Source organism: Anas platyrhynchos, chromosome 11 (genome assembly GCF_047663525.1).
Source record: "Anas platyrhynchos isolate ZD024472 breed Pekin duck chromosome 11, IASCAAS_PekinDuck_T2T, whole genome shotgun sequence".
NCBI lineage: Eukaryota > Metazoa > Chordata > Aves > Anseriformes > Anatidae > Anas > Anas platyrhynchos.
The window spans coordinates 9,819,576-9,844,690 of NC_092597.1; the positions used below are offsets into that span (position 1 = coordinate 9,819,576).

Genomic DNA, 25,115 nt, shown 5'->3' on the forward strand with positions numbered 1-25,115 from the left:
TTTTTCATACGCTGCCAAAAAATCAAGTTTGGGAAAAAGGGCACAAGAACTTTTCATTTGCAAGTCAGTTTGAATAACAACTTGTTAAAAAAGAACTTTGAAATGTAAATAGCAGTTTTCACAAAGTCTATTAATAGTTCCAGCAACTTCACTGTTCAGTGGTTCCGTGTTACAGACATCTCTGTCTAAGCTTCCTACTTTGAAAGGGAAAAATCCGATTGTGATTCTCTGATGTCACAAATCTCACCGCACAGACTCCCTCTCCAGTGTGGCGCAGGCTGAAATGCTGATCTCATGTTTGGTCTTTTGACAAATTTTCATTTAATGAATTGATTCCTACAGTTCATTAACATACCCACTTCCACTTCTGTATACACATATGTCTTAATTAGCTGCTCATTGGCTGTTTAATTACAAGAAAACAGCTGACAGCTGCCTTGCTGCATCCTAATGGCAGACGTTTTGGAATGACTGTATGCAAGCCCGTGACAAAAAAGACTTATTCATAATCCCGTGATTTATGGCTAATACTTAAAGACTGCCACGTATCATTAAGTTTTGCAATATTCTGAGCAATTAACAATTAGTTGGGGGGGTGATTCTTTTATTTTTTTCTAAAGCAAACTATATCAAATTTTCTTATAAGAAGCATCAGAAAAAATACACTGCCAAATGTAAGAAATGTAAACATTACAAGTGGATTTTAACCCTTTTATGGCAAAGTGCATGTATTTTAATTATAAAGGGGAAGGAATACCATGACAAAATTTTAAAATAAACTGTTAATAAAGTATTTGATAACAATGTTGTAATGACACTGAAAACAGAAAAATAAATCAGTTTTACATAAGTAGCAAATACAGGAATGATATTTTGCTTATCAGGTTATACAAGGCCTCTTACATACCTTCTTTGTAACATGGCTCATTGCTTTCTTACATCTTTTGCTTAAACTTGGTTAGGCAAAGCATTATGAAAGAAAAACCTCAAAAACATGAATTAGAGGTACGTGTTTACATTACCAATGTGACACTCCATGTTTGGCAGAGTAAAGAAAAACCAACTAGTACACAAAGTCAATGTCTAAAGGAAAAAAAAAAAAAAAAGCAACACAAGATGGGAAATGACAATACCAAGTATTGTTTTCTGAAGTAACAAATGAGGACATTTCTTGTACTTGCGATGAACAGAACCACCTAAAAAGACACAGGAGACAGACGGCAGGGGCTATAAACCTTTGAAAATATGAGAAATGTGCAGAAGTGCCAGGCATAGATGGTCTTATGAGAACAACTGCAGGCATTTAAGCAAAGAGGAGTCGTACTAATATGTTTGTGGGTCAGTTGGGCATGAACTGGCACTGTTGACAGCAAAAGCAAGTAATTGCATCAGTAAATTCTAAGATAGAGTTCGTTAACACCAAGTTCATTTCAAACTAAATGCTTTGCTATGTCCTTTTCAGCATTCAGGTGTTACCTGACAACAATTTCTTCTTGCAGTACCAAAGACAGTGTTGGTGTCTCTCTTTCAAAAAACAATCTGCCTAGCTGATTTGAAAGAAGCATGTATGTATTAATCTGTACTGGTGTTTCAGTCCTGTCTAGTCGTTCATAACGAATCAAACAATATCTGCAGTTCATACCTAGGTGGGCAAGGGAGCAAAAAGAAGGGAATCAGCATGGTTAAATGGCCAGAGGCCAATACTTAAAAGAAAGAGATCTGGTACAGGTCAGTAGACCAGCCTGAAGCAGAAAATACTGAACTGGATGGAACCATGTGTACAAACTAGTGTCCTTTCTCACCATGGTTCCTAATACTGAGAAAAATGTTTTTAATGTGTTCCTACAACTAACAGCTAAACGAGTGCTCCATTCATATACTAGATTTTTCAATAGTGCTAGTACAGTGCTAGCATTTCTGATCTTAAACACAAGAATAAACTTTTGTTGGAGTCATGCTACAGTGTCCATGGCACTCTTCACCTGTGCTTCTGAGCAGAAGTCTTAAATTACTCATTTTCTCTCCCCTCTCCATCACCCTCCATTGTATGTATCAATGATGGTAAGAAAGAGCAGTCTCTTAAAATTCATGTGATTTATATTTAGCCACAGGAGCCTTCTGAGATCAAGTATGAAACAGAGCTTGGCTACAAACTTCATTTATCACTGGGGGGGGAGAAGTGGAGGGGGTGTTATTTTTCATATATATATTTTTAACGTGAATTCAGATTCAGTTAAATGGGTTCACGGGTTGGGAGTAGTCAATGATGTTTGCGCAGAACAGCCAGTGACGTGATAAAAACAGCCAGTAACCCCAAAGCAAGGTAGGAAATTAAAACTTCTCAAGAAACACTAATTGACTTTAAAGTCTTCAATTCTCATATGTCAAATGCAATAAAGCAAGAAGAACTGGCCAGAAAACTTTCAGGTATATGAAATGGAAGGGCTACAAAACTACCAGGGCAAATAGGATCAGCAAAAATCAATTTGACCAGAGCTTTTCTGTGATTTCACACATGGTACAGATTAAGCTTACAAAGTAGGTCTTGGCAACTGAAGCTTCACGTTAGGTTTTAAAGAAATCATATTTCTAATGGTTATTAGTATTTAAACAGTATCATTCATGTTAACATTACTATTAAGTAACATTAAAGTTCACACCAAAGTGGAGTGCAAAACAGTAAGGGAGCCGAAAGCTTCCCACCCTGCTGCTGTTGCTGCCCGTACATCAATCATTCCTGACAGGCCTGGCTTGAGAAGGCAGCAGCACCTCTGTTCATTTACGATGACTGAGGCCCTGATCCTGCAATCCGAAGCCCGTGAATGGGTTCTTCTGTGCAGAACCTCACTGACTTCAATGGGACTACGTTTGTGTAGGACATTGGCTCCATGAGTCAGTGTAGGGCTGGGAACTAGGTCTTCGTAGCAAAGTAGTTTTTATGAAAGAAGGTTTAACATAACATGAAGAGCAATGTAAGCATGCTCAAACCTGCAGAGATCAGAGCCACAGAAAAGCTGGGAAACACACTTCAGGGGAAAAAAAAAAACCACACCACCAACAAAAAAAGAACAAACCCAGACCAATACACACCTGGCTCATTTGGGAGAAGCCAAGTTATGCCAACTTTTTCACCAGCCAAAATAGTTCTGTTGGGTGAGACTTTGTTGACATTACTGTGGAAGAGCTTAGCACAAACAAAACTCATCTGCTACAGTAGTGTACTTTAAATGCTGTACAGCCATTATCATTTAGACTCTTCCTGTGACTTGTCCCCACTAGAACTCCCTTATCTTTCACTACTTGCAGGTCACCCCTCTGATGCTCTGGCATTAAAGAATAGTGAACTTCAGAGTTCTTTGCCTCCTCGAGAGAAATAACTAAGTTGATATTTATTTGCTTTAAAATACAGCCTAAAATTGTATAGTTAGAGAACTTGATTCTGCTAGTGCAAGAGAAGGAGAAAATGCCTAACTTCAATCTTTGAGCCACTGTCTTGTTTATTCACACATGCTCCACCTGTGTTCAAATAGGCTTCAGCGTGGTAAGTATACTTGCTTGCTTGTCTTCCCTTCTGCCCTTTCCCACCAGCTGACCATTCTGGTGGCATTCTCAAAGGCAGACTGAGGACTGCACAGACTTTCAGAGACAGATTATATAGAGTTCAAAGGAAAACGTTTTGTTCTAAAATGCAAGGAACTGCACATGCATTTCTCACTATGAGGCCAGCATCTGTTGTTCTGGCTGTTGGAGGTATAAAATGGATTTTTCTCCTAGTAACTTTTAAACTTTTTTTGTTTGCATTTATTCCTGTGAAAGCACAGTCACTCTGATGGGAAAGTTCTCAATGGATTTCTTTTTCTAACCCACAGTGCTAAACTCTTAGCAGCTACATACCAACTAATGTGACTGTGAGTATGGTGCGTGCTCTGTTATTTCCTCCTGTATGTAGCCATCCTGCTGCTTTTGTTTGGGTCTCTTCTCGCATGCAGGGCTTAAGAGAAGGCCTGCATTCAAAGAAACGCATGACGATGAAGCCAAAGATGATACAGTTGGCAACTTTCCTTCCCTTTGGCAGCCTGTTCCTGCTCTGCAGCAGGCCATGTTGTGAAAGCCCTGTTTTCTGCACAGATGAGTGTTAGCATTATGCTAACCTCAGTCTCTTGACAATGATGCTCATCAGGAACCTTGAGGCAGTCTTTCAGGTATACAGGTCCCAGACCATGTAAAGATTAAAGGGTCTCGGACAGTCAACGTAACTTGATATTCTTACAATCACACAGCAGAACTGCCACTGAAAATGTCTGCCACTTCTCAAAGCTGAGATTTGATAAGTGCTGTTCAGCTACTGCATAAAAATAATAATAAAAAACAAACAAACAAACTACTATTTATTACGAATAAAGTGTTTTTTCCTACATTTAAAGTGCATTTCCTGCATTCTTCTGTAGCAACAGCTCTTCCAAAGGGCATGAGGTGTAGTCCTACATAATTTTAGCATTCTGAGGTTTCTTTTTCTTCTTACCAATACTTGCATGAGACCCAAAAGAACGTGAGAATGAAAACAAAAATCTTCAGTGGAAAAACAAAAAAGATATCTCTATGTTGTGAATGCAAAGACGCTGCTTCTTTGATGATGGAAGGCAGTATCAAGCATGTCAGGAGAGTACCCTAAAACCTACCATAAATGTAATTTCTTGACAACTAAAGCGTAGATTAATAGTGAAAAACCCATCAGCATGGGACAGCAACACATACTTACATAAAGAAAGCCACAAGCTACAGCACAGCTGTGCGTACTGTGTCATTCCCAAGCTAGCGCTGTAATTCTGCACTAGTGATAAAAAGAAACGATCAGCTTCACATCACCGTGAGCTAGCGCTAGCATTGTTTTGTCTAGTTCTTGGTTGTGAGAGACAAACTAAACAAAACACAAGTGCTTCTATTGGAGTCCTTGTTCACTAAAGTTCCTAAAGGTACAAATCCAGAAAAAAAAATCAAAGCTTAAACCTTAACACAGCAATGAGCTACATGGTAAGGAATACACACTGCTCAGAGAAAGACTTGAATAAGTTTAATAACAGTAGCATGTAGTATTTGTGCAAAAGCATCTTCCATACAAACCAAAAGAGATTTGTAACTGTAACAGGTTACAAAAGAAAACTGAGAAGTCACAGAGCTCTCACAGTAGCTATCTCAGCACAGCTTCTTAGTCATTTATAAAGCAAAAAATGGAGAGGGAGACTCAAGAAAATCACAAACTCCCTCTCAAGTGCATCCACAGAACAGATTCTTTGCTATTTGTTAGAAGTGGTTTATCTTTTTAAACCTCTTCTGCGTATTCATAGAGAAACAGCTTAGAGCACATGCAGCACAACTGCGTGATTTTTGAAGCCTGTCCTGAAAGGTGTGTCACAAAAATGCCTTTTTCAAAACCCAAATGAAAACAGTACTTCAGACTCACCAATTGATTTCATATTCTTTGAAATGAAACGTACTGATTCAACTTCCACACAATAGTTGCTCTTTAAAAGAGGAAGAAAAAGAATCACTATCCAAAGGCCAAATGCTGTTTTAAGACTTAATTTTTTAGACCCTTACCTTGCAGCCTTCACATGTAATGACACCATAATGGATTCCTGATGATTTGTCTCCACAGATCTTGCATGGAATAATTTCAATTTGAGCTGCAACAGAAACACGCAACCAGTTAATTACATTTTCTTTTAAACACCTTATAAAAGCATTCCCCGATCAGCATTTGTACAGTGAAAACTAATAACCTGCTAAACATTATACTGCATTAACTATTCATTGCTGAACTGTGAGGGTCCCCTAGAGCTTTGGACTAAATTATGGCTGCTCGTTATATAATAGCTTTTGGGTTATTAAAATGGGTCATTTGAGAAGGTGTTTAAGAACCACAAGAAGGCTGGAATCAGCATTTCAAAGCCAAAAAGAGTAAGAGAGTTCACATTTTGGCCAAAGAGCTAGGAAGACAGTGGAAAGGTTTCTTCCAGTCTCACTCCTGTGAGGTTGTAATGTAATTTAAAAGTTTGCCCTGCCTGAAAATGGATGCAACATCTTCAAGGAGTCAAGATAATGCCATCCAGCTCACGTGACTGGCCAACACGTAAGAGACGCAACACGGTAAATAGTAACTGCAGTTTACACAAGAAATCCAAAATTCACATATCTGAGTTGAATTATCAGTAAATTTTTGTGTATTAGTTTACACAGAGTGAATGAGGGAGGAAAACACAGCAGCATTCTAGTCAGCATATAAAAACCAGAGGAGATAATGTAGTCTGGAAAATGCCATAGAGAGGTACAGGATGCAAAAGCCCTCATTTTTACATCAAACTTACATATATACTATATATATATATATATCATATATATATATATAATATGTACTATATATATATATCATTATATCATTATTTATATATACTTGTAATTCAGTTTACTGTGTGATAAAACTCTCTGCATACATCTCTAAATGGCAACTCCTTCCCAGACATGGGAATATACAAGGAATACAAGGATTTAGTAAGGGACTCCCCATCTACGCAGGAATACTTCTTCAACTGCTTTCAGAGAAGGCAGCGGCAGTCATTTTGCTAGCCAAGTGTATCTTCAGACAGGACCATGCCGAGGCAGCAGCTTATAATGTCAGAGAGCAGCAATCAACATTTTATGTGTGCTTGCATGTGCTCACACAAACACACCGAATGGGTCTATCAGCTGGAGAGCAAGAAAAATTCAAAGAATGCACCTTCTGTCCTGCAGCTGCGTTGGATCGGCCGACATTGATTTTCCTGAACTGGGTTATCCTGAACAGGAATACAAAGACAACCTTTGCTGCGTCTCTCACTGTGATTTATTAAACAGCTGAAGTGCAGTTAATCTCCTGCGAGGAACTGACACCCATTCTCAAGATATGCCTGATAGCTTCAGAGAGCCTTTACTTCATCCAGTTCATGGCTATCCAGTCTGTGACAACACACAAAATCGCACCTAAGATACTGCATTAGCCTAACTTCCATTGTACTTTCAACAAAGCTTTCAAAATGTCATGTCCACTCTTTCAAATGCCGTATTTTACGTGCCATTAAATCCTTAACTGACTGCTTACTATTAAATAGAATCATCTTTTATAACAAGAATGCTACTGTATGCTCCACCACAGCTCAGGATCAGGCCAAAACTCAAGACCGGTAGACTGTGAGTACAGCACTGACTGTGCTCAACTGTTACTTCAAAATATTCTCCTCGCTACATCAAATGCAGTGAACGGAGCACCTGAACGGTACCTGTTTGTTCCCAGGAACCTAAATAGCAGCTGAAATACTCTGCTAAGGGAAGCAGTACCCAGCAGCTAAGGGACTACATTGTTGTTGGCCTGGTATTTCCGTATCAGCAGCTTTCAAAATATTTTTGTACTGCAGGACACCACTTGCATCTGCTCCCATTGTAAGGATCTTTGCGTTCTTGATATTTAATCCCACACCTTCCCTGCAGCAACAAATGATAGGCTGAAATTAAAAGGTGCGTTTAGGATGCTTAAGGAGACAAAAACTTCTGCCCTGCAGTCGTCCAAGAAGTGTTTTAATTTCACTTGGCTCTCAGCTAACAGCAAGGCAGGAAGTGAAATAATAAAAGAGAAAAATAAAGTGGATGATATTTTATTAATTCGTTCTCTGCATTAATTGTTAGGAGAGCATCCTGTGTTACCAAAGCCTCAGAACAGAAAGGGTAGCATAACCTCCCCTGAAGTTAACACTTTATATTACCAAATTGAACAGAGTGAAATTCACACAAGTTCAACATTTGTACATCAGAAGTTCAATTTCAGAGAGAAATCCTATGGGCAGATTCTGGAATAGATCTATTGATTCCCATATGTAACTTTTCAACATATGGTTATTTTTTTACTCTGCTACAAGGAGTCACCAGCCTTCTCCAGCTCCTTTGGCGGAACAGCAATAGAGCTCATCTGAACAGCTAGCTACATGGTAATATATTTTTCACATTTCACTTTTATATGCATAATTACTGCCTTATTACGAAGAGGTATGATATAATTGGATCTTGTTTATCTACAATCTCCAGCATATTAGTTAAATCACCCATGAAGTCTGTCTATGCAATCTCTGTTTCTTAAGCAACAGGACATTTGCAGAGTGTTTCTGAAGGAATGTAACATGCCTTCAAAGTGATGGCCTGAAGCTAGCTTACTAATAGCCTAAAAGGTGCAATAATTGGTCCCAAATGCATTTGCCAGGGTCCTTTACTGTTAGAAGAGAATCTACTCAGGTTCACAGGCTCCAGCTCTGCCGGTGTGTGCTGACCAGCGTGCATACAAACAGCACCAAATCCAGAATCGTTTCAGAACTCCCAATTCCCTAGAATTTACTACACCTTCAAGAGCACATAGCACTTACAATTTCAGCTTAACATTTCACTTTGAGATACAGTACAGTGGGATGAAACTCAGAAACATAAATTACTTGGGACTGCCACAACCAATTGTATTACAAATTAATGCCTGGAAAGACATCAGATCAATTACTGCTCTATGTGGTTGCCTTTGCAAATCAGCTCATTGAAATGGAATCCCTGTCGCAAGTTCATACACTTTCCATACAGCATGAAAGGACTTGGATACTTTAAACTTACTAAATGCAAATTGCCTGTGCCAAGATTATGCATTTTTCTTACGAGGGTGAAAATATTTTCCCCACTTATAACTTTGACATGCAAATATGTACTTGCTAAAACCTTGTTCTTATGCAAACAAGGCAGGTGGGAAATATTTTTACATGTCAAGAATATGTTCCAACTTGGTTTCTCACATTCCCAGAGTTACTTAGAGCTTCCTGCCGTGTTCTCATTAATTGTACCTGTGCTATGCTTACATATATTTATATAGTATATTTTCCAAGATTGTATAAAATACTCTAATTCATATTTTAGACTAGAATTAGCCTAAATTACAGTTTACAATTTCTGTCTCCTGAGGTGGTGCTCAGGCTGATTCTGGTTCATGCATGAGCAAATTATTTCTTAAATATGAACTGCAGAAAAAAATAAACTCTCGTGGTTGCTTAGAAACCGCTAGATACCCAGGTGACAGATGCCATCTATTCCCAGATTAAAGGCCTGAGACTCTTTCACGCCCTAAAATAACAGTGCTCCAGAATACTACCAATGATGTCCTCTGCCAAAGGCAGTGATGAATAGGAAGTGAAGCCCAAACAAACACCAGGAGCAAAAGATACAAACACAAGCACGAAGACCCACCTCAAGCATTGAACAAACTGCTAGAGAAGCAGCTCCTGAGAGAAAGACACGGCCACTAAGGGCCACAGGTAGCAGTTGTGACCTGATGTCAAACACAGGGCACTCTAGTGTAAAACTGAAGGGCATCTGACACCCACTTCTATATACGTGTATATCGAAGATCTCTTAAAACGCAGCTATTCCTATCACTGGCACAGCATGTAGTTTCCAAGAAATGTATCTTCTTTCTGCTGTAATGCTGTGTGATGGTTCATTTTATAGCAGCAAAATTGAGTGCACACTCTGATTTACTTGAAATCAGACAGAACAGTAACTTGAGCCCAAACACTGCAAGAGAAAAAAAAAATGTATTTTGTCCCCTGAACCATTCTTCTTCCTCCATCCAATGTGTCTTGGTAGTATCTTTAAGTAGCTCTGATATGCCTAAATTACATGATAGTCTCCACCTAACTCCTAATGAACATGTCTACCAGACAACCAGAGACAACTAAACAACATCTTTTGTTGGCATCTATAACAGAAGAATATCCCTTATTTCTTCCTACTCCAGGCTTCACTTCTTTCCCCAGATCTGAACCAGTTTCACTGGACTTGCCTGCCTTTTTAGGCCTCTCCCCAAACCAACCCCTCCAGACAGCCTGTCCCTTTTTATTAATTCCCACATCATGAAATGCTGTGTGAATTCCTTGTCTGGTTTGAGCAATAGGGGAAAGAAAACTAACTAATTCTGCATTGGTAAGGAACTGTTCTCTACAAGCTCATCAAAATAGTTTCTTCCTTTCTAACTCCTTGGGCAGACTCCCATCAGGACAAGGCTCTGTACAGCCATGGAAGCAAGGAACATCTTTCTCCTCAGTTCTGATATCCAAGTAGAAACACATTGAGCCTTGACACAGGAAAGTGTATTATCAATCCACCCCGAAGAAAACATTCTTCTTCTTCTTCAGAAAAAAAAAAAAAGATTTTCCAAAGATCTAAGTTTTCTCTTCTCTTCTCTGTTAAGGTGTATGAATGAAAATTCCAGGTGTACATCCTCTTTTTTTTTTTACTCAGTAAAGATGGACTGAAGCTTGTACTGGTTAGTGTGCCAGACTGAAGTCTATTTCTTAGAAGCTATATGGGCACTAAGCATCCTTCTGGGATCCACTTGCTTTCTGGTGAAAGCAGCGTAGCCAAAATTGCTAGCTGAACTCAAGACTTCACGGCCAGATGTGGTGTGCATATTACAGTCAGGACAGGAGCTAGGGTCTCTTAAGACTCAGGGTACTGCTTAAGAAGTTCTCTCTTCTTTTTCTTCAAAAAACATTTAAATTCCCTTCCCTGGATGTGGCATACCTGTCCCCTGCTTCAGAGGGCGTGTAGAACTTTGTAGCTAATTCAGAAGGGTTTTGAATGAAGCACGATACATATACAAATTGGGCTAACTTGTTTCTAAAGGGATGCAGTTTGTGCCAGACGATGTTGCTAGTGCTGTTTGTAAGTATATTGATTAAATTAGGAGGCATACATATTCACTGACATATTCATACATATTCATTGACTCAAACAAGGGTACTGCATGTAATGTGGTATTTAAAGCAACATAATATCTGATCACAAACTGAATTAACATGGAATGATTTTACTATATAATATTCTAATCTTCCTGCATTTTCAGCTTCATTACCTAAATAATTTGCTCTGTCATGTACCCTAAGTAATTTGAGCTGGCTGCAAATTACTTGCCTCTGAACACCTGCAGCTTACAAACACTGCAATTCCACTAAACTAAAAGCCAGTGGCAGCATAGCTCTGCCTGTTCCATTAATATGCTACGCTAAGTGACCATCTGTCCACTCATATATATTAAAATATTTAAAGCCTGTGTACTTCTAAAGATGACATCTGGTTGGTAGACATCTGAGGCATTTTCAGAACACACAGTAACTGCTTGGATCAATAGCTGATGGAGACAAACTCCATTTACCTGCCCGCTCCTTGTGTGAAGGCCTGTTTATTCAATGTGCAATCCCCACCTTAATTCCGTTCTGACCATGAGTAGGCTGCTGGGTATTGTAATGGCATAGCTAGGAACAAAGAGTTCCTGAGAATACCTAAGAAAGCTGCCATGCTAGAGACTTGTGTCTTATGGTTGGATTTCTGGGGGGCTAGTACAGTTGACATCACAGCAGCTCTCCCAGCACGTGGGACGTTCATTGCGTCTTTCTCTCCTTTACAAGCTGTCATACCTATAGCTGAGCTCAAGCTGAGCAGCATCCCTCAGAGCATCACCTGGCCATCTTCAGTTACTATGAGGTGTGCAGGAACACCTCTTTGAGACTGCTGATGCTCTCCAGCTTCCCTAAAACTGACCAACAGGTTGAAAATGGGTTTGGAAATTAAGAAGTAGGATGGATGGGCAGAAATCAAGACAAACACAACAACCTCTCTAAGCCTTGTTTCCTTAGGAAATCAAACTAATAATAAAACAAAATAAATACTGAGGTTATGCTGGTACAAATCCTTTGAAGTCCGTGGGTGTGATGGGTGGAGTGCAAATGAACGTAGCGACCAAAGTATTAATTAAAAGTAAAGTATGAGCAACACCTCAAACACATGAGGCAGAAATGCTGCAATGCCAAAGCTGGCTCTTTGGGCCTGAACACAGCTGGATCCCTCTTATTAGGTCAACTGATTGTGTGCAGCACTCCATAATGCTACAAACACTCGGCTTCAAAGAGTATGAAATGAGATGCATGATAAATAGTACAGAACAATAACATGAGCACTTTTGGGGCTTGCAAGGATGAATTTTAGGAATAAATCTAAATTCTTTCAGCCTCTGTTACTGATTTAGACACGTCAAAGGGAACAGTGCAGTAAGGGCTCATATTCTTATGCCAGAATCACTGGCGTTTATGCTTAATATTCTTCTTTAAACCTCAAAATTTTACTTACACATTTTAAATTATATGCTTAATGTTCTTCTTTAAACCTCGATATTTTACTTACACATTTTAAATTAAAGAACCTGAGCTTGTTATTACATTAAGCACTAGCTTCAACAAAGATACCTGAATGCATAATGACAGGAGAATATATGGAAAATAGTTTGGATTCTTGAATAGGCACAACTATTTCTGTGAAGCTGCTGTGATATTTTTAATTTTATATTAAAATGGAAAACTCCTGAAAAAAACTTTAATAGAACATCAAAATATGCTTAACCTCTGTAAGAAAAAATAAAACAAAATGAAGTTCCCAACACAAAATATAGGACTTCTACAAGGGTCTAGGAACACAATATAAAAAATGACGAAAGGTGTTAAGAGGAACTCAAAGAGATGAAGTCTGCTCCTGCTCAGTCATGTGTGTAACACAAAATCATTTTTTTTTCGTTTTTACTACAGTCTCATCTCCCTCCACAGTCTTGTCTTTATTCATCCAGAAATATTCTTATTCTTCTTGATCCAACAAGGCAACTTGATATCTCAACATTTCTAGAATGAAGCAACTGAAATAACTATTTTTTCCTTCTATTTTTGAGGAAAAAAAGAGCAGTGATCTAATTTGCAGTCAAAAGCTAAACGGTTTGATTTTCCTTGTTGAAGGAATGACTGATAGAGACAATTCTAGCTTGGGACTACAGGCACATTACAAAGGCAAACCACAGATCAGAAATCACACTAAAGCAGTGAGCTTCACGCTTTTGCTTAAAATAATTGGGGCTGCCACATCCAGACATGTTCTGTCATCCAGGAGCACAAAAAACTAGTCCTTACTTGATAGGACATCCAACTTATAACTAAAATCTATCAGTTTGTTAAATTGAGGGGGGGTTTGAAAGCTCCACCTTTGTTACTAATTCCATGAAATTGAATTGAACAGGAATTGTGCGGATGGTTGAAATAATACAGCAGAAGTTGTACAATGCAGTAAGTTATGTAACAATGATATAAAATCTTTCAAGGATAAGAAAAAAACTAAGAAAATCCTAACCACTTCCTGGTTCCAGATCTGGGGAAAGAGTTGTTCTCTAGACCCCACCCACAGGCATAGTAACCAGAATTAACAGCAAGGACTAGAAGAGGGAAAGAATGGAGAAGGTTCTATGCATTTCAAATCCAAAGCATTTTAAGACTGGTTTGACTATTTTGATATGGTCAGAAAGTATTTCCACATTATATTATATTTATTCAAAAAAACAAACAAACAAAAAAAAACAACCAAACAAACAAACAAACAAAAACAAAAAAAAATCATTATACTCCATAATACTTCGGCTTCTTGCTTTCTTTCTTGTTCACTCAGTTGCTTACGAATAAACATATGAGTATTGAATTCTCTTCTCTGGCTCAAAATTAACACTAGATGTATTGGCTATGATGAGGAAGGTTTGGACTATGATTAATTTAAGGACTGAGCTGAATATAATTGTTGTTAAATAAAGCAATGCAGTACAGCAGGTTTTCACAACAAACAAAAACACACTTGACACTGCAATCATGTGACTGCCTTTACTGGAACACAACATAGTTTTATTCAAAGCCCTGGACTGCACATCAAGACGTAGCAAATCAGCAGTAGTATGAGAATTACGTCTATGTGAATGGAGACACTGGTCCATTTCTCATTTTCTCTATCTACATAATCAAGATAATCAGCCTTTACCTCTACACAGCTATCTTAGGCAACTGGTACATACTGCCAAGTCTTGCATCTTCATTTTATGACCCAAGAAGCAAGTCAGTAGACCTCCAAACAAACACCATTCGTCATACATCTGCTGTGTTTTGCACTGCTTAGATAAAAGCTGCCACAAAACTACACAATAGTGATTGTGAGCAGACCAGTTATCTGATTAAAACAAACAAATAAATAAATAAAGCCTACAGGTTTAATTGCATACCTACAAAAGGTTGCTCTTGACAGAATTACACAAAATACAACTTTCAGAAGCAACACAGGTGTGAGTTATGACCACGGTAAGTGGTAGCACTGCCTGTTTTTTCTATTCTGATTTGTTACTGCGTTTATCCAGTAAGCAGCAAGCTAGCAGTTATTTCATTCCACGCTATGTTGATAGAGGATTCTAGACTTCACTTGGTTTCTGTCATCCCTAATTTCTTCCTTCAGATAACCAGTAACCTTGGGTATCTGTGAAGAGGAACACCTGCAGCAGGGGCATAAGCACAGTTCTGTTAAGATACATTCTGTACCATGCTGCTCTGCTGCTAGAACAAACCAATGCATATTGCCTGTTCAAATAAAAAAGGAAAGGAGAGAGGAAAGAAAGAAAGAAGTGAGCTGGCAGGCCAAGATGCATGTTCACCTGAAGGCAGAGAAAGTGCCCTGATATACTCAGACACACGGGGATTTCTTCAACTCTGCAGTTGTTTTTCCCTGATATTAGATAAAAGCAAATCTACTCTGATTTGTACTCCATATAGGAGTTGGGTATTTCATTCTTAGTAGTAACAGAGAGGAAGAAAAAGTGAAATTTGCATGAGAACATAATCTGGAAGAAATTTATTTTCTGGAACTAGCTGGAGAATAATGAAGGCATTCTCGCCTCCCTGACAAAAGGAGTCAAATTCCTCCAACTGCATTGAAAAGCTGAAATGTATCTATATTTCTATATATTTATACAAAATACAGAAATAAACAGATATAAGAGAAGACTTAATTTCAATAAGGAATGTCTTTTAATAATGTCTGTTTCAGAGTGGAAATCTAAATTACCTCTAAATTTGCTCTGTTGATTAATGCATGAAGTCCACCTTTTCTATGAAATTTCCTACTCTGAGCTGCAGGAGCTGGCATTCTGAACATGGAATTTGTTAACTCCAACACTGGCCTCCCAGCTTCTTCCTAATTAAATGTGCTGGCCTATGGGAGCATCTCAATGTATTTGTTTGTTTGCAGCATGAAAACAAAGAAGAAATTACAAACCACTTGTTAATTTTAAGCCAGAAAAAAGTATGCCAGCACAACATTCTTTAATTATTTTTCACGGGTTTTGAACAGTCTTAAATTATCAATACTTTGAAAGCAATCATTTTAGTCCCTATTAAAAGGCATATAGTTACACTGTATGCCAAATTATGAAATTTAATTAGTTGGTAGCTAAATTGCACTAGCATTTGTTCACTAAGGAAAGATCTTTTACTAGCTTTTTGAAACAGTGGTAAAAGTGGTACTTCACTTGCAACGTGGTATGAAAATTGTTAACAATTTCAACTAAATTCATTTGTAAGGTGAATCACTGAACATTAGGTCAATGAGACTAAATGTGACTGTGTGTAATGCTTCCATTTCATTCTTTCCATGCATAGGCAGATAGCTCTCTGATCAATCCGTAATTCCTGAATGCATGCTCCTACTTTGCAGGTTTCCCCTGGTTAGTGACCCATCACCTCTGCCTGTTCCCTATTCCAATGCACGTTTTCTGTTACATTTACAGTTTGGCCAAGTCATGGTGCAGTTCAGTATTTATTACCCCCGAGACAGCAAATGTCAGTCTGGAAAAAGGAACATGGAAAGCATATGGAAAATACAAGAGGATATACTTTGCCCAATAAGGCAGGTGTCCCTTTAAACAAAGGGTTTTGTCATGATTCAGGTTTGTCCTACCATTTTGCTGGTCTGCAAAAATTTTATTAAGGGTTTGGCCTCTGCAGAAATTGCAGGATGTATCACTATGTGTATTGAGAAATGACACTTTGTATGAATACGTTAAAGCAAGACAAACGTGGCGAGTGCAGAAGACACTTCCTTGCAAAAGAGCTGCACTTTGATGAAAAAATATTCAAAAACTCGATGTAATTCTATAAGAAAAAGTAGCACAAAAAAAATATTTTACCCAGACTAGAAAAGTTCCATCATTCTCAAGTGACTACATCTTCCTTTTTAAGATATTTTCATTTTCTTTTTGGCTGTACACAAATTTGATGTCATTAAAAAGTTTTCCTTTGATGCTGTATGCCAAGTGGAATCATTAGTTTCTCACAAAGGTGTGCTCTCAACGTCTAGTTTAAGTTTTCATTTTCAGATGATTCATTTAAGGGATGAACAGTAACAACCAAAAACAACTTCAGAACTCTAAACAGTAAAAAGCCTGTTTAACACTCGCTCATTTTTAATTTCCTCCAACACCTCCTGTCTGGATTCACATGGCAGTCAATACTGAGAATTTATTCTGCAACTCCTTCAGTGATATTTGGCTGCCAGCAGCTCACCTACTCAGGCCCAAACCAGGATCCCTCAAACCTCACACAGGGGTTCCTCTGGAGTCTGTGTTCTGCATCTTCCCAACTGGCACAGGGACATTTATTTATTTTTATAATCAGGGATGCTGTCCATTGCCACTGTTTTTAGTGTCTATGTGCTGTCTCATCTTTTCACGGCTCCTCTGCATGCTCTCTTCAGATGTCTTTAGAGGATTAATAAAACTACTTTTAGTAGTCCTCTTGACTTGCATTAAGTTCCTTGGTGGTCCCTCATTCTTCTGAAGCCAGGCCAGGACTGCCCATCTTGCCAAGGACAGGGAGAGCTGCTGGATGGCTGCCAGCTCTGCCTGTTGGTGGTTGGGTGCACATTTTTCTCCTCCATCAGATGTTCACAGGAAGGAAATGCTATGTATGACCTGTTCGCAAGAACAACACCAGGAAGGAGAACATGCAGTATCATATCAGAGATGGAAATTGTATAGGGTGGGGCTTACCGCATAATAAAAACAGTCTAGGGAACACTCAAAAACATTTCTGCCAGAGATAGTTTTCAACATGTTCTTCAAACCATGCATTACGTGCATGTGGTTTGTTGTCCCCCTGCCAGTCACATTCATGCCATCTCCCTGGCCTCAGCTCTGGTTCCGTAGTTCTTCTCCTGTCTGTGTATAATATCCTCACTGTTTGAAAATCATCATTTTTTGACAAGGATGATGGAAGGAAAAAAATACTTCCTCACAAAAACATTTTAGAAAATTACAGGCTTGTGAAAAGGTGAAAGATCTTCCTTTGCCACAATTATATTAGGTGCTCTGACCTCCATTAAAACCCTTTCTTTTGACGATTCATTTCATAGCATTTCATTTCCTACCTCTCCATGATAAAAACAACTGCAAGGCAATAGATAAAGCAAGTTTGCTTGCTGTTTCAAGTAGATAAATAAATGCTTTACACTTAAGAAGCTTTCAGAGTGTCCTCAGATGCTATTTAACTAATATTTTACATTAGAACATCTACGGTTGGACTCTTGCAGCAAATATCTGACTAAAACTTACTACAATTGCTCTGTTACGATGCTGTATGCACAGGATACCTCCATCAGATACTTTAAGGAAGCTTAAAGTTAAGCTTCACATATTTAAACACTAACAAAGTCGACTTAATGGCAGTCTTCAAAATGACAGTGGCCACCTAATCTGCTGGAGATAAAGAAGTGCCAAGATTAACGATTACATAAGTGCATCGCAGAGCCCAGAAATAATAATCAGCTCTTCTGTTGTTATTTGTGTATAAAGGCTATTAGAGTCATCTGACATTCCAAAATCCAATTTAAAGTTGTTAAACCCCTTTCACGTACTAACTTGAGGTTGGAAAAATTAGAGGTTCGAAAAGGGAAAGGAAGGGCTTGATTTACTAATTCTTTTTCCCCTTAATGATTTTGCTCTAAGCCAAATCTCACTAAGAAATGCAAAAAAAATATATTTTAAACAATGCCTAGAGTAACTGATGTTGCTGCTGAAGGAATAATACCAATAAAATCCTAACATGCTTAGATAGCAAAATTTAAAATAATGACTACAAACAAAACAAGCAACTATTCTGTAGGAAAAGATCCTATTGAATTGAGGGTTTCAGTGACATCAGCTGTGCACACCTGAAAATAGTGAAGAGCTTCAGAAAATAAGCAAGGTAAGAAACCAGATGTGCTCTGACACCACACACCCATCTCAGTCTACTAACAGTATCAGCTTGTGTTCATACAAGCACAATATTGTTTGCAAGAGACCAATCTGTTCTTGGCAGATTGAGGCAAATGAAAGGTCTGACTCAAGCCTCTCTAAACACTACACGATCAATTCTTTTTCCACAAAAATCCTTAAAATTCAAAATAACCCCCTTTGTTCCAGACTAAGACTGAAAACCAAGTTGAGAAAAAAAAAAAAAGTGTCTTCTCCTGGTTCCTACATTGCTCCTTGGGCTGTGCAGCTGACGCGGGATGCGACAGGAAACCAGGTGGGCATGTCCCTGCCCTCTCCCTCTGATCAGCCGGCCCTGGTCCTGCCTCCCCTCCTCCACGCCCGCACAGCTCTGTGAGCAGCCATGCGTGCAGCGGCTGCACATCGTGCCTGCCTCTCAAGGGAGCAGTCAATTACCATCCAATTTGCAGCACAAATTGCTGCGACTCTGAATGCAGAATTCCCCTCTGGCTTAAAAATGCCACAGAAAGGGCAGCAGAGCAAGCCCTGACAGCCAGACATGAGGGGTGCATGTGGCAGACAGACCTACGGACTGACTGCTGCAACACCATATTGGTGGCGATGGGATGGGATGGGATGGGCCTTGGGCTGAAACAGCAGCCCCAGGATGGATCCACTGCCCCTGCTGGGGACAGGGCCTGCCTGGCAGCAGCCGGCATCCAGAGGGGCAGGCCCCACGCCCTCACCTTTACACCAACTTTCTTTGTGGTATCAAGAGAGAAGCGAGGTGACAGCTGCGATTCAAGCTGAGGAAGTTAATCATGAGGATACATCTAAAGGAAGGACAAGATGTCTGAGCTCCCATAGCAGCAGATCCGAGGCAGGTTTTCTCCTTCCCTGTTGTGACTCTGTTAGCGTAACGACCTCAGCTGCTTGTACAGCACAACAGAGCTGTGTGGACTCTGTGCAAAAAGCTTTTCCTTTATGGCCGAGTAGTGATTTTCTAGTGTTCCCTAAGGTAAAGTCAATTAAGTGATAACTGCATCTCTGCAGAGAGTATTCAAAATGCTAATATCCCCACCCAGATAAGTCTTCAGCTTTGCCTGCCTATTTATCTCCAACTCTTAGAAATTATTGCCATGAATGCTCCAGCGCCTTCACCCATTATCTTTGCAATCCTGCTTCTTCCTAACAAAAAGGCAAAAAGCCCAACACGTAATAGCTCTACCACTATGGCCTCACTGGGAAGTAAAATGATCCAAGCAAATTATTATCAGCTGATCTATTGCAGTGTAGTTACCAGCATATTTTGCTGCTCTCAAAGTTCATTCAACTTTTCATCAAACCTATACAGGTAAGAAAATATGATGTGCCATCAGAGGCTCCCATACTCTAGAAATAACACCAGCTTGCATTGTGAGTTACCTGATGTGATTACAAAAACACACGCTCTCATCTTTAGTGTTGTGCCAGTTGACCATCAGACGTGAAAATTTTGACATTCTTTTCAATGAGGATAACAAGATGTTATTCTCCTGCACATGGCTCTAGGACAGCATTTTTACCTCAACATGTGGTGATTCATGTTGCATATTATGGTCACACAGGTTAAATATGTTCTCATGTTTTTAAGTGGGGAAAAGAAAGACAACAATATCAAAGCTGAAAAATCCTACTACCAAAACCAAAGGAACCTGATGATGTGGATACATACACTGCCTTATCACCAACATTCGTATGATTACTGTAATAATTCATTTATACCTCTGTTTATTAACAAGTAATACTACTAATAAAAAAAAAATTGCAAAATGATCCCTCAAAGAACCAAACAGAGAATACAGAGAATACTGGCATCTTTTTCAGACAGCTCTGAAAGTACAAAGGAGCAGAACTCAATCCTATGCCCCACAGAAAGGGGCAGAATACATGTGTTGGGTAGAGTATGAGTACTAGCAGGAAATTAGAGTATAAAGTGATTGAATCATTTGCTACTAAATTCATCTGAGAGATGAAAAGGGAAGAACCAACTTGCTTTGCATTGTTAATACTAGGTTTGAAAGGCCAAATGACAAAATGGCAGAAGCAGGCAAGTAGTGAATGTATTTCATCTGTGTTTCCTAAAACAAAGGAGGCTTGATAAAGATTAGAGTAAAATGACAGAAACAACACCTGTATTATTGTAATAATTGTATCCAGAGATACTGAAAACCACTTACTGAGCTTTGCAAGGACAAGAAACCAACCTTGTAATCAGAGCTGAATAAAGCCATAGAATATTTTACTGAGAATGAAGATCTCTCAACCCTTTCATAACAGTCTTCACCCATCACTCCTGCTGATGTTTCTTTTTGTGTTTGTTCTGCATATGCCAGAAGACAGACAAGAACGAACGCCAAGCAACTCCAACTGTTGACAGTTTTAATGCTGTAGTATTCTAAAACACTTATACAGAGTCCTTTACTATGCTCTCTTTGATGAAGAACCAAAACGTTTAACCAGAACTCCCGTATTTCTGCTCTTGAAAGAATAATTGTAGCATAACTTTGATTATCCAAAGCTACCAGGGGGACAAGTGGAAGCAGAGATAAGTGGGGGAGCAGCCAGAGGTCTTCTGTGAATAATGGCAGTGAAACGGGAGGAAACAAACTCAACAAAGGATTGTTGGCTCAGTTCAGACCTAAAGTTTCCCTGTTCCTGAATGGAGCATTCATAAATAAAATAAGCTTCTCAAACCAAGCATTCTAAATTTTTGTAAAAACCATTTGACAGAGTGAAGAATTATTATTCATTTTGGTACTTGACTCTCGAGAGAGAGAGACAGCTGTTGTTCTTACTGCAGCAATTTATTAACCAGTTGTACAGCTGTAACAACACTCCTCCTGGTTGTCTCAATGGTTAACAAGCAACCAGGCTCTTTCCAAATCCTTGTTTCCCCAAGTATTATTCAGGAAACATTGCTACAAGAAGTTCCAAAACCAATTAAAAATACAGATATATTACAAACCTTAGCATCTGGGCAGAATCCACACAGAAGAAATATGTTCAGGTGCTTTAGACATGAAGGTAAAGATTTTAGTTAAATTACTGCAGCATAAGTTAGTGACAATGGAGTAGGAGAGTCACTTTGGATTTAGCATGGAACCTGGCCCAGGGCACTGGAACACAGAATAGAAATAAATACTAATCATGCTTGCTCACACTGAGAGGATTAGATAACTACAGACGTAGGAAATTAAAACCACAACAAGATGACCCCATGCTTATGATTTCCCTGTTGTACCAGATCAGTCAATATGAATAATTGACATTGTAAATTGAAATCCTCAGATAAAAATAATAGTTTTACCGCTTTATTTCTCTTCACTCACACATGAATTGAGTAGACTATCTCTGACAATGCCATGGTTTAATATTCTAAACACACTATCTCCTTTAACAATGCCTGGAATAGAAACAAGCTGCTGAGCCAGATCCTCAAGGGGTGAAAATCAACACTGCTACGCTGACTTCAGTGGAAGCACATTGATCTACACCAGCTAAAGCTTTGGGCCCTAGTGGGCAATTAGGTTTCTATTATATGCTAATTTAAATAATGTACCACAGAACATTTGCTGTACAATAACGCAAGGCTACATTCTTCTGTAGAGAAGGACAAGCATTTGCTGTGGCAGGGTGAGAGTTATGTATTCTGGTTTCAAGGAGCAGGATGAAGTTTCGATATAAACTACTGCTCATAACAACATTTTTAAACCTGTAATTACTCACTGTACTACTTTAGGAAGCCTGTAATTATTTTGTAACTTCTTACCAATGTCTAGTCTAGTTCGTAATTGCTAACACTGCCTCCTTCAAAGGAATTAGTGACTATGTTAAAATCTGTTTTTTTATTAGGTTTCTACTATACAGAGTGGCTGTGCTGTTACATTACAATCTATGTTCAGCAGAGGAGGAAAACTCAAACTGATTTACGTCCAAATCCTGAGCCTTTGAGCAAAGCCTGAACAAAAGAAACAAGTAAAACAATCACCCACACTTTTCTTATGAGACTTCTGCAATAGCAGAGTTGGAAAAAGGATTGTGGCTGCAGCTGACACAGGCCAGAGTTTTTTCTCAACAGAAGTTTATACCACTGAGGACCATCTGCAACAGCCTCTCGCTTTCCCAGGGAGGCCTCATGCTCCAGCTAGAATATGAAAATGAGAAAAGTGGGGGAGACACGGTTCAGCCACAAAAACAGCAAAAAAGTTCTCCAGGGTCTCAGCTGTTTTAGGTCATAAGGCAATTCAGGTGAAAGGATACCATCACCATGTAAAAAAAAAACATTAACAGCAGTTGTTAAAGTTTTGTTCTCTTCTGAAGCAATTTCTTACACGTTCTCTTATGTTTCTCTTATGCTACTTCTCAGTGTTTGTTACTGTCATCTTTCTTTCCTTAGTTGTCAGCAAGCAACTTATTAGCATGCCGAGGTCCCTACTTGAAGTTTTCTGGAATTCTGATATACGTGCTTTATTTTGAAAGCTAAAAGCACACCTCAGCAGAGCAATTTGGAAGCTCTCTCAACAGCACTTTTGGGAGTGGGAACAGCAAAACAAGGCATTCTACGTGTATGCATGACTCTCACATGAGAAGTCACAGCAGAAATCTGGAGATAATCTGCAGCTAAAGACCAACATCCTTCCCCCCCCAGCATACACCATTTTGATTTGTCTTGTTTTCTGAGGAACCACTCACAATAGACAGGGAAGGTAACATGAGCTGACGTAGGTCCAGGTGTCGCAAGGCGAGATGTGGTAGTAAGCTGCAACACTGACATTATGTAATTCCCTTCATAAATGTACTTATCCTGGTAATAGTGACCTTCCCCAGCTGCATTCATAACTCTTCAGAAATTGTTGACTTTTGAGCAGAAAATGTTTATATAGAGTCAAACATTTTTAATGATAGCAGCCACACAAGAAACTTGCCGTGTGGGTAACAACTAAAATATCGTCACGAGAACTCATCCACAGCTTTGCCGAACTCCACACTTCCCAGCTGCCCCTTCACCGTGCTGTGGGGAGGCTCTACAGACATGGTGAAAATCCCACATTCACAATCTACACTCAAAAGAACAAACTAGAACCAAATTCACTTAAGGCTTTGATTTTGTTTCTATTCCCACCAGGGACAGGAGCACACAACCCCACCACACCAGCTCCGCAAGCCACGCACCAGCATCGATTTTCAGCCACTGAAAGGCACTGCCCTCCCCTGCCTCTCCCCCTCCTCCCGTGCCTGTACAGCTGCACCTCGTGAGCCAGACGAGCCAACAACTCACGCTGAAACTGTTCTTTGGCGGATTAACTTTACCCTGAATCGGTTTCCTGACTTAATTCCCCACGTGATTGCAGAGATGCTGTTGTGCTCGCGCAAGGGAGGGGTGCGTCTGTTTGGCAGCGCTCGCCTGTGGATGGTTGGAACACACACATCTGAACTGCTAGGCCTGCAGATCGGGAAGAGGAGGCGAGGGGGAGCAGACAGAAGGACAAGGAGCACAGGCTGGTTTTCCAAGAAACTGAATAGTCTATGAATAAGTCACTGGTTTCTATGTCCAATATTGCTGTGAAACTTCAGGCAAGTCACTTATTTGATGTGTCAATTCCTCAGCTGTGAAATGAGGACAACACTTTCTTACATCACCAAAGTGTTGTAAGTTGAAAATTAATGACTGAGGTACTTGGATACCCTGGTGACGAGGGCCAAGTCCATACGTAGCTAAGAGAGAGGAGTGATTAGTGACAGGGAGGGGCTAAGGAATCAACCCATTATTTTTGGTGGACTATTTCCTTAGAGGATAAATGAGAATAACTGCTACTTACTTGATTGCAAGGAATTGAAAGAGCTCTCTGTAGCTCCCTTGTGGGTGGACAACTGAACAATTAAATAGCTATGACCTAATTTTAGTCAGAGACCTTATGTCACAAGGAATTTTCAGGGAGGTGTCTTCTCCATGTGCAAAAAATAATTGCACTGTGGAAGGATAGTTGACCAATATATTAATTTAGCCGTTCAGAACTCAGGGATAGACTGTACCCCATTCCCCTTCCTCATATTCCCAATTCCAGAATTTCTAACCGTAAGAGAAATCCCATACTCAACTGCCTGTTCGAAAATATCCACCTGTCTGCTTACTCAGACTGAGGGAAGTTCTGTGAACATACTGCTTCCAGCACCAGTGTGATGGGCTCAGGCTAAGAAAAAATTTACAGAAGCAGAAACCTATAGGCAGCAGGTGACATTATAATCAGATCTCATGTTCCGTGCAATATAAATGGTGGACTATCACCGAGTGGGCTTAGTGGGTTTTCCGAGACACACATATGTACCAGCGATACTGGAAGGCATCTCGCTTCAAGCTGCTGTTGTTATACACAAGGAGACATCAAGCCATAGAAAATACACTCCGATCTTAGAAGTTGTTTCAATGGCTTGTTTTCCTTGCAGTTAAAAAAAAACATCCTTTCTTCCTATCCTAGTCTGAATTTTCCTACCTTCTCTCAGAGGAATATGTGAAATGTTTCTTTCCCTCGTGCCAACACAGGACCTGCTGTCACAGGATTGAGATGATCTGACTTCAAGTCCCTGTGCTGTTACAAGGATCGCATGTGAAAGCCAGTGCGAGTCATAACTATCACTGAGTCGTGCGTGTGTCTAACTTCCGTAAAACACGTAGGCCTCACTGAAAACACCAGGAGTTAAAGGATTAAAAAGCATCATGGAGCTGGGCCCATGCCCTCCTGTAATTCAATTCATACTTGTAGAACATTAGGACTGGAGAATTCCTGTCCGTGAGGATCCAATAAATACTGCAGAGTGCTTGGGTACACCAACAGGAATAGAAGCCGTGAAAATACTTCAATAGGTA

General features: G+C 39.5%; 1 protein-coding gene across 8 annotated transcripts in view; it reads right to left on the bottom strand.

The window, feature by feature from the left end:
• The window catches only part of RORA (RAR related orphan receptor A), a 410,146-nt gene that overhangs the window by 25,223 nt on the left and 359,808 nt on the right, over positions 1–25,115 (bottom strand). For all 8 annotated transcript variants that reach the window (XM_038185245.2, XM_027466152.3, XM_027466153.3 and 5 more), the window contains one exon: positions 5,599–5,684. In XM_038185245.2, coding sequence (XP_038041173.1) covers positions 5,599–5,684 — 86 coding nt within the window. The remainder of the gene's footprint in view (positions 1–5,598; positions 5,685–25,115) is intronic.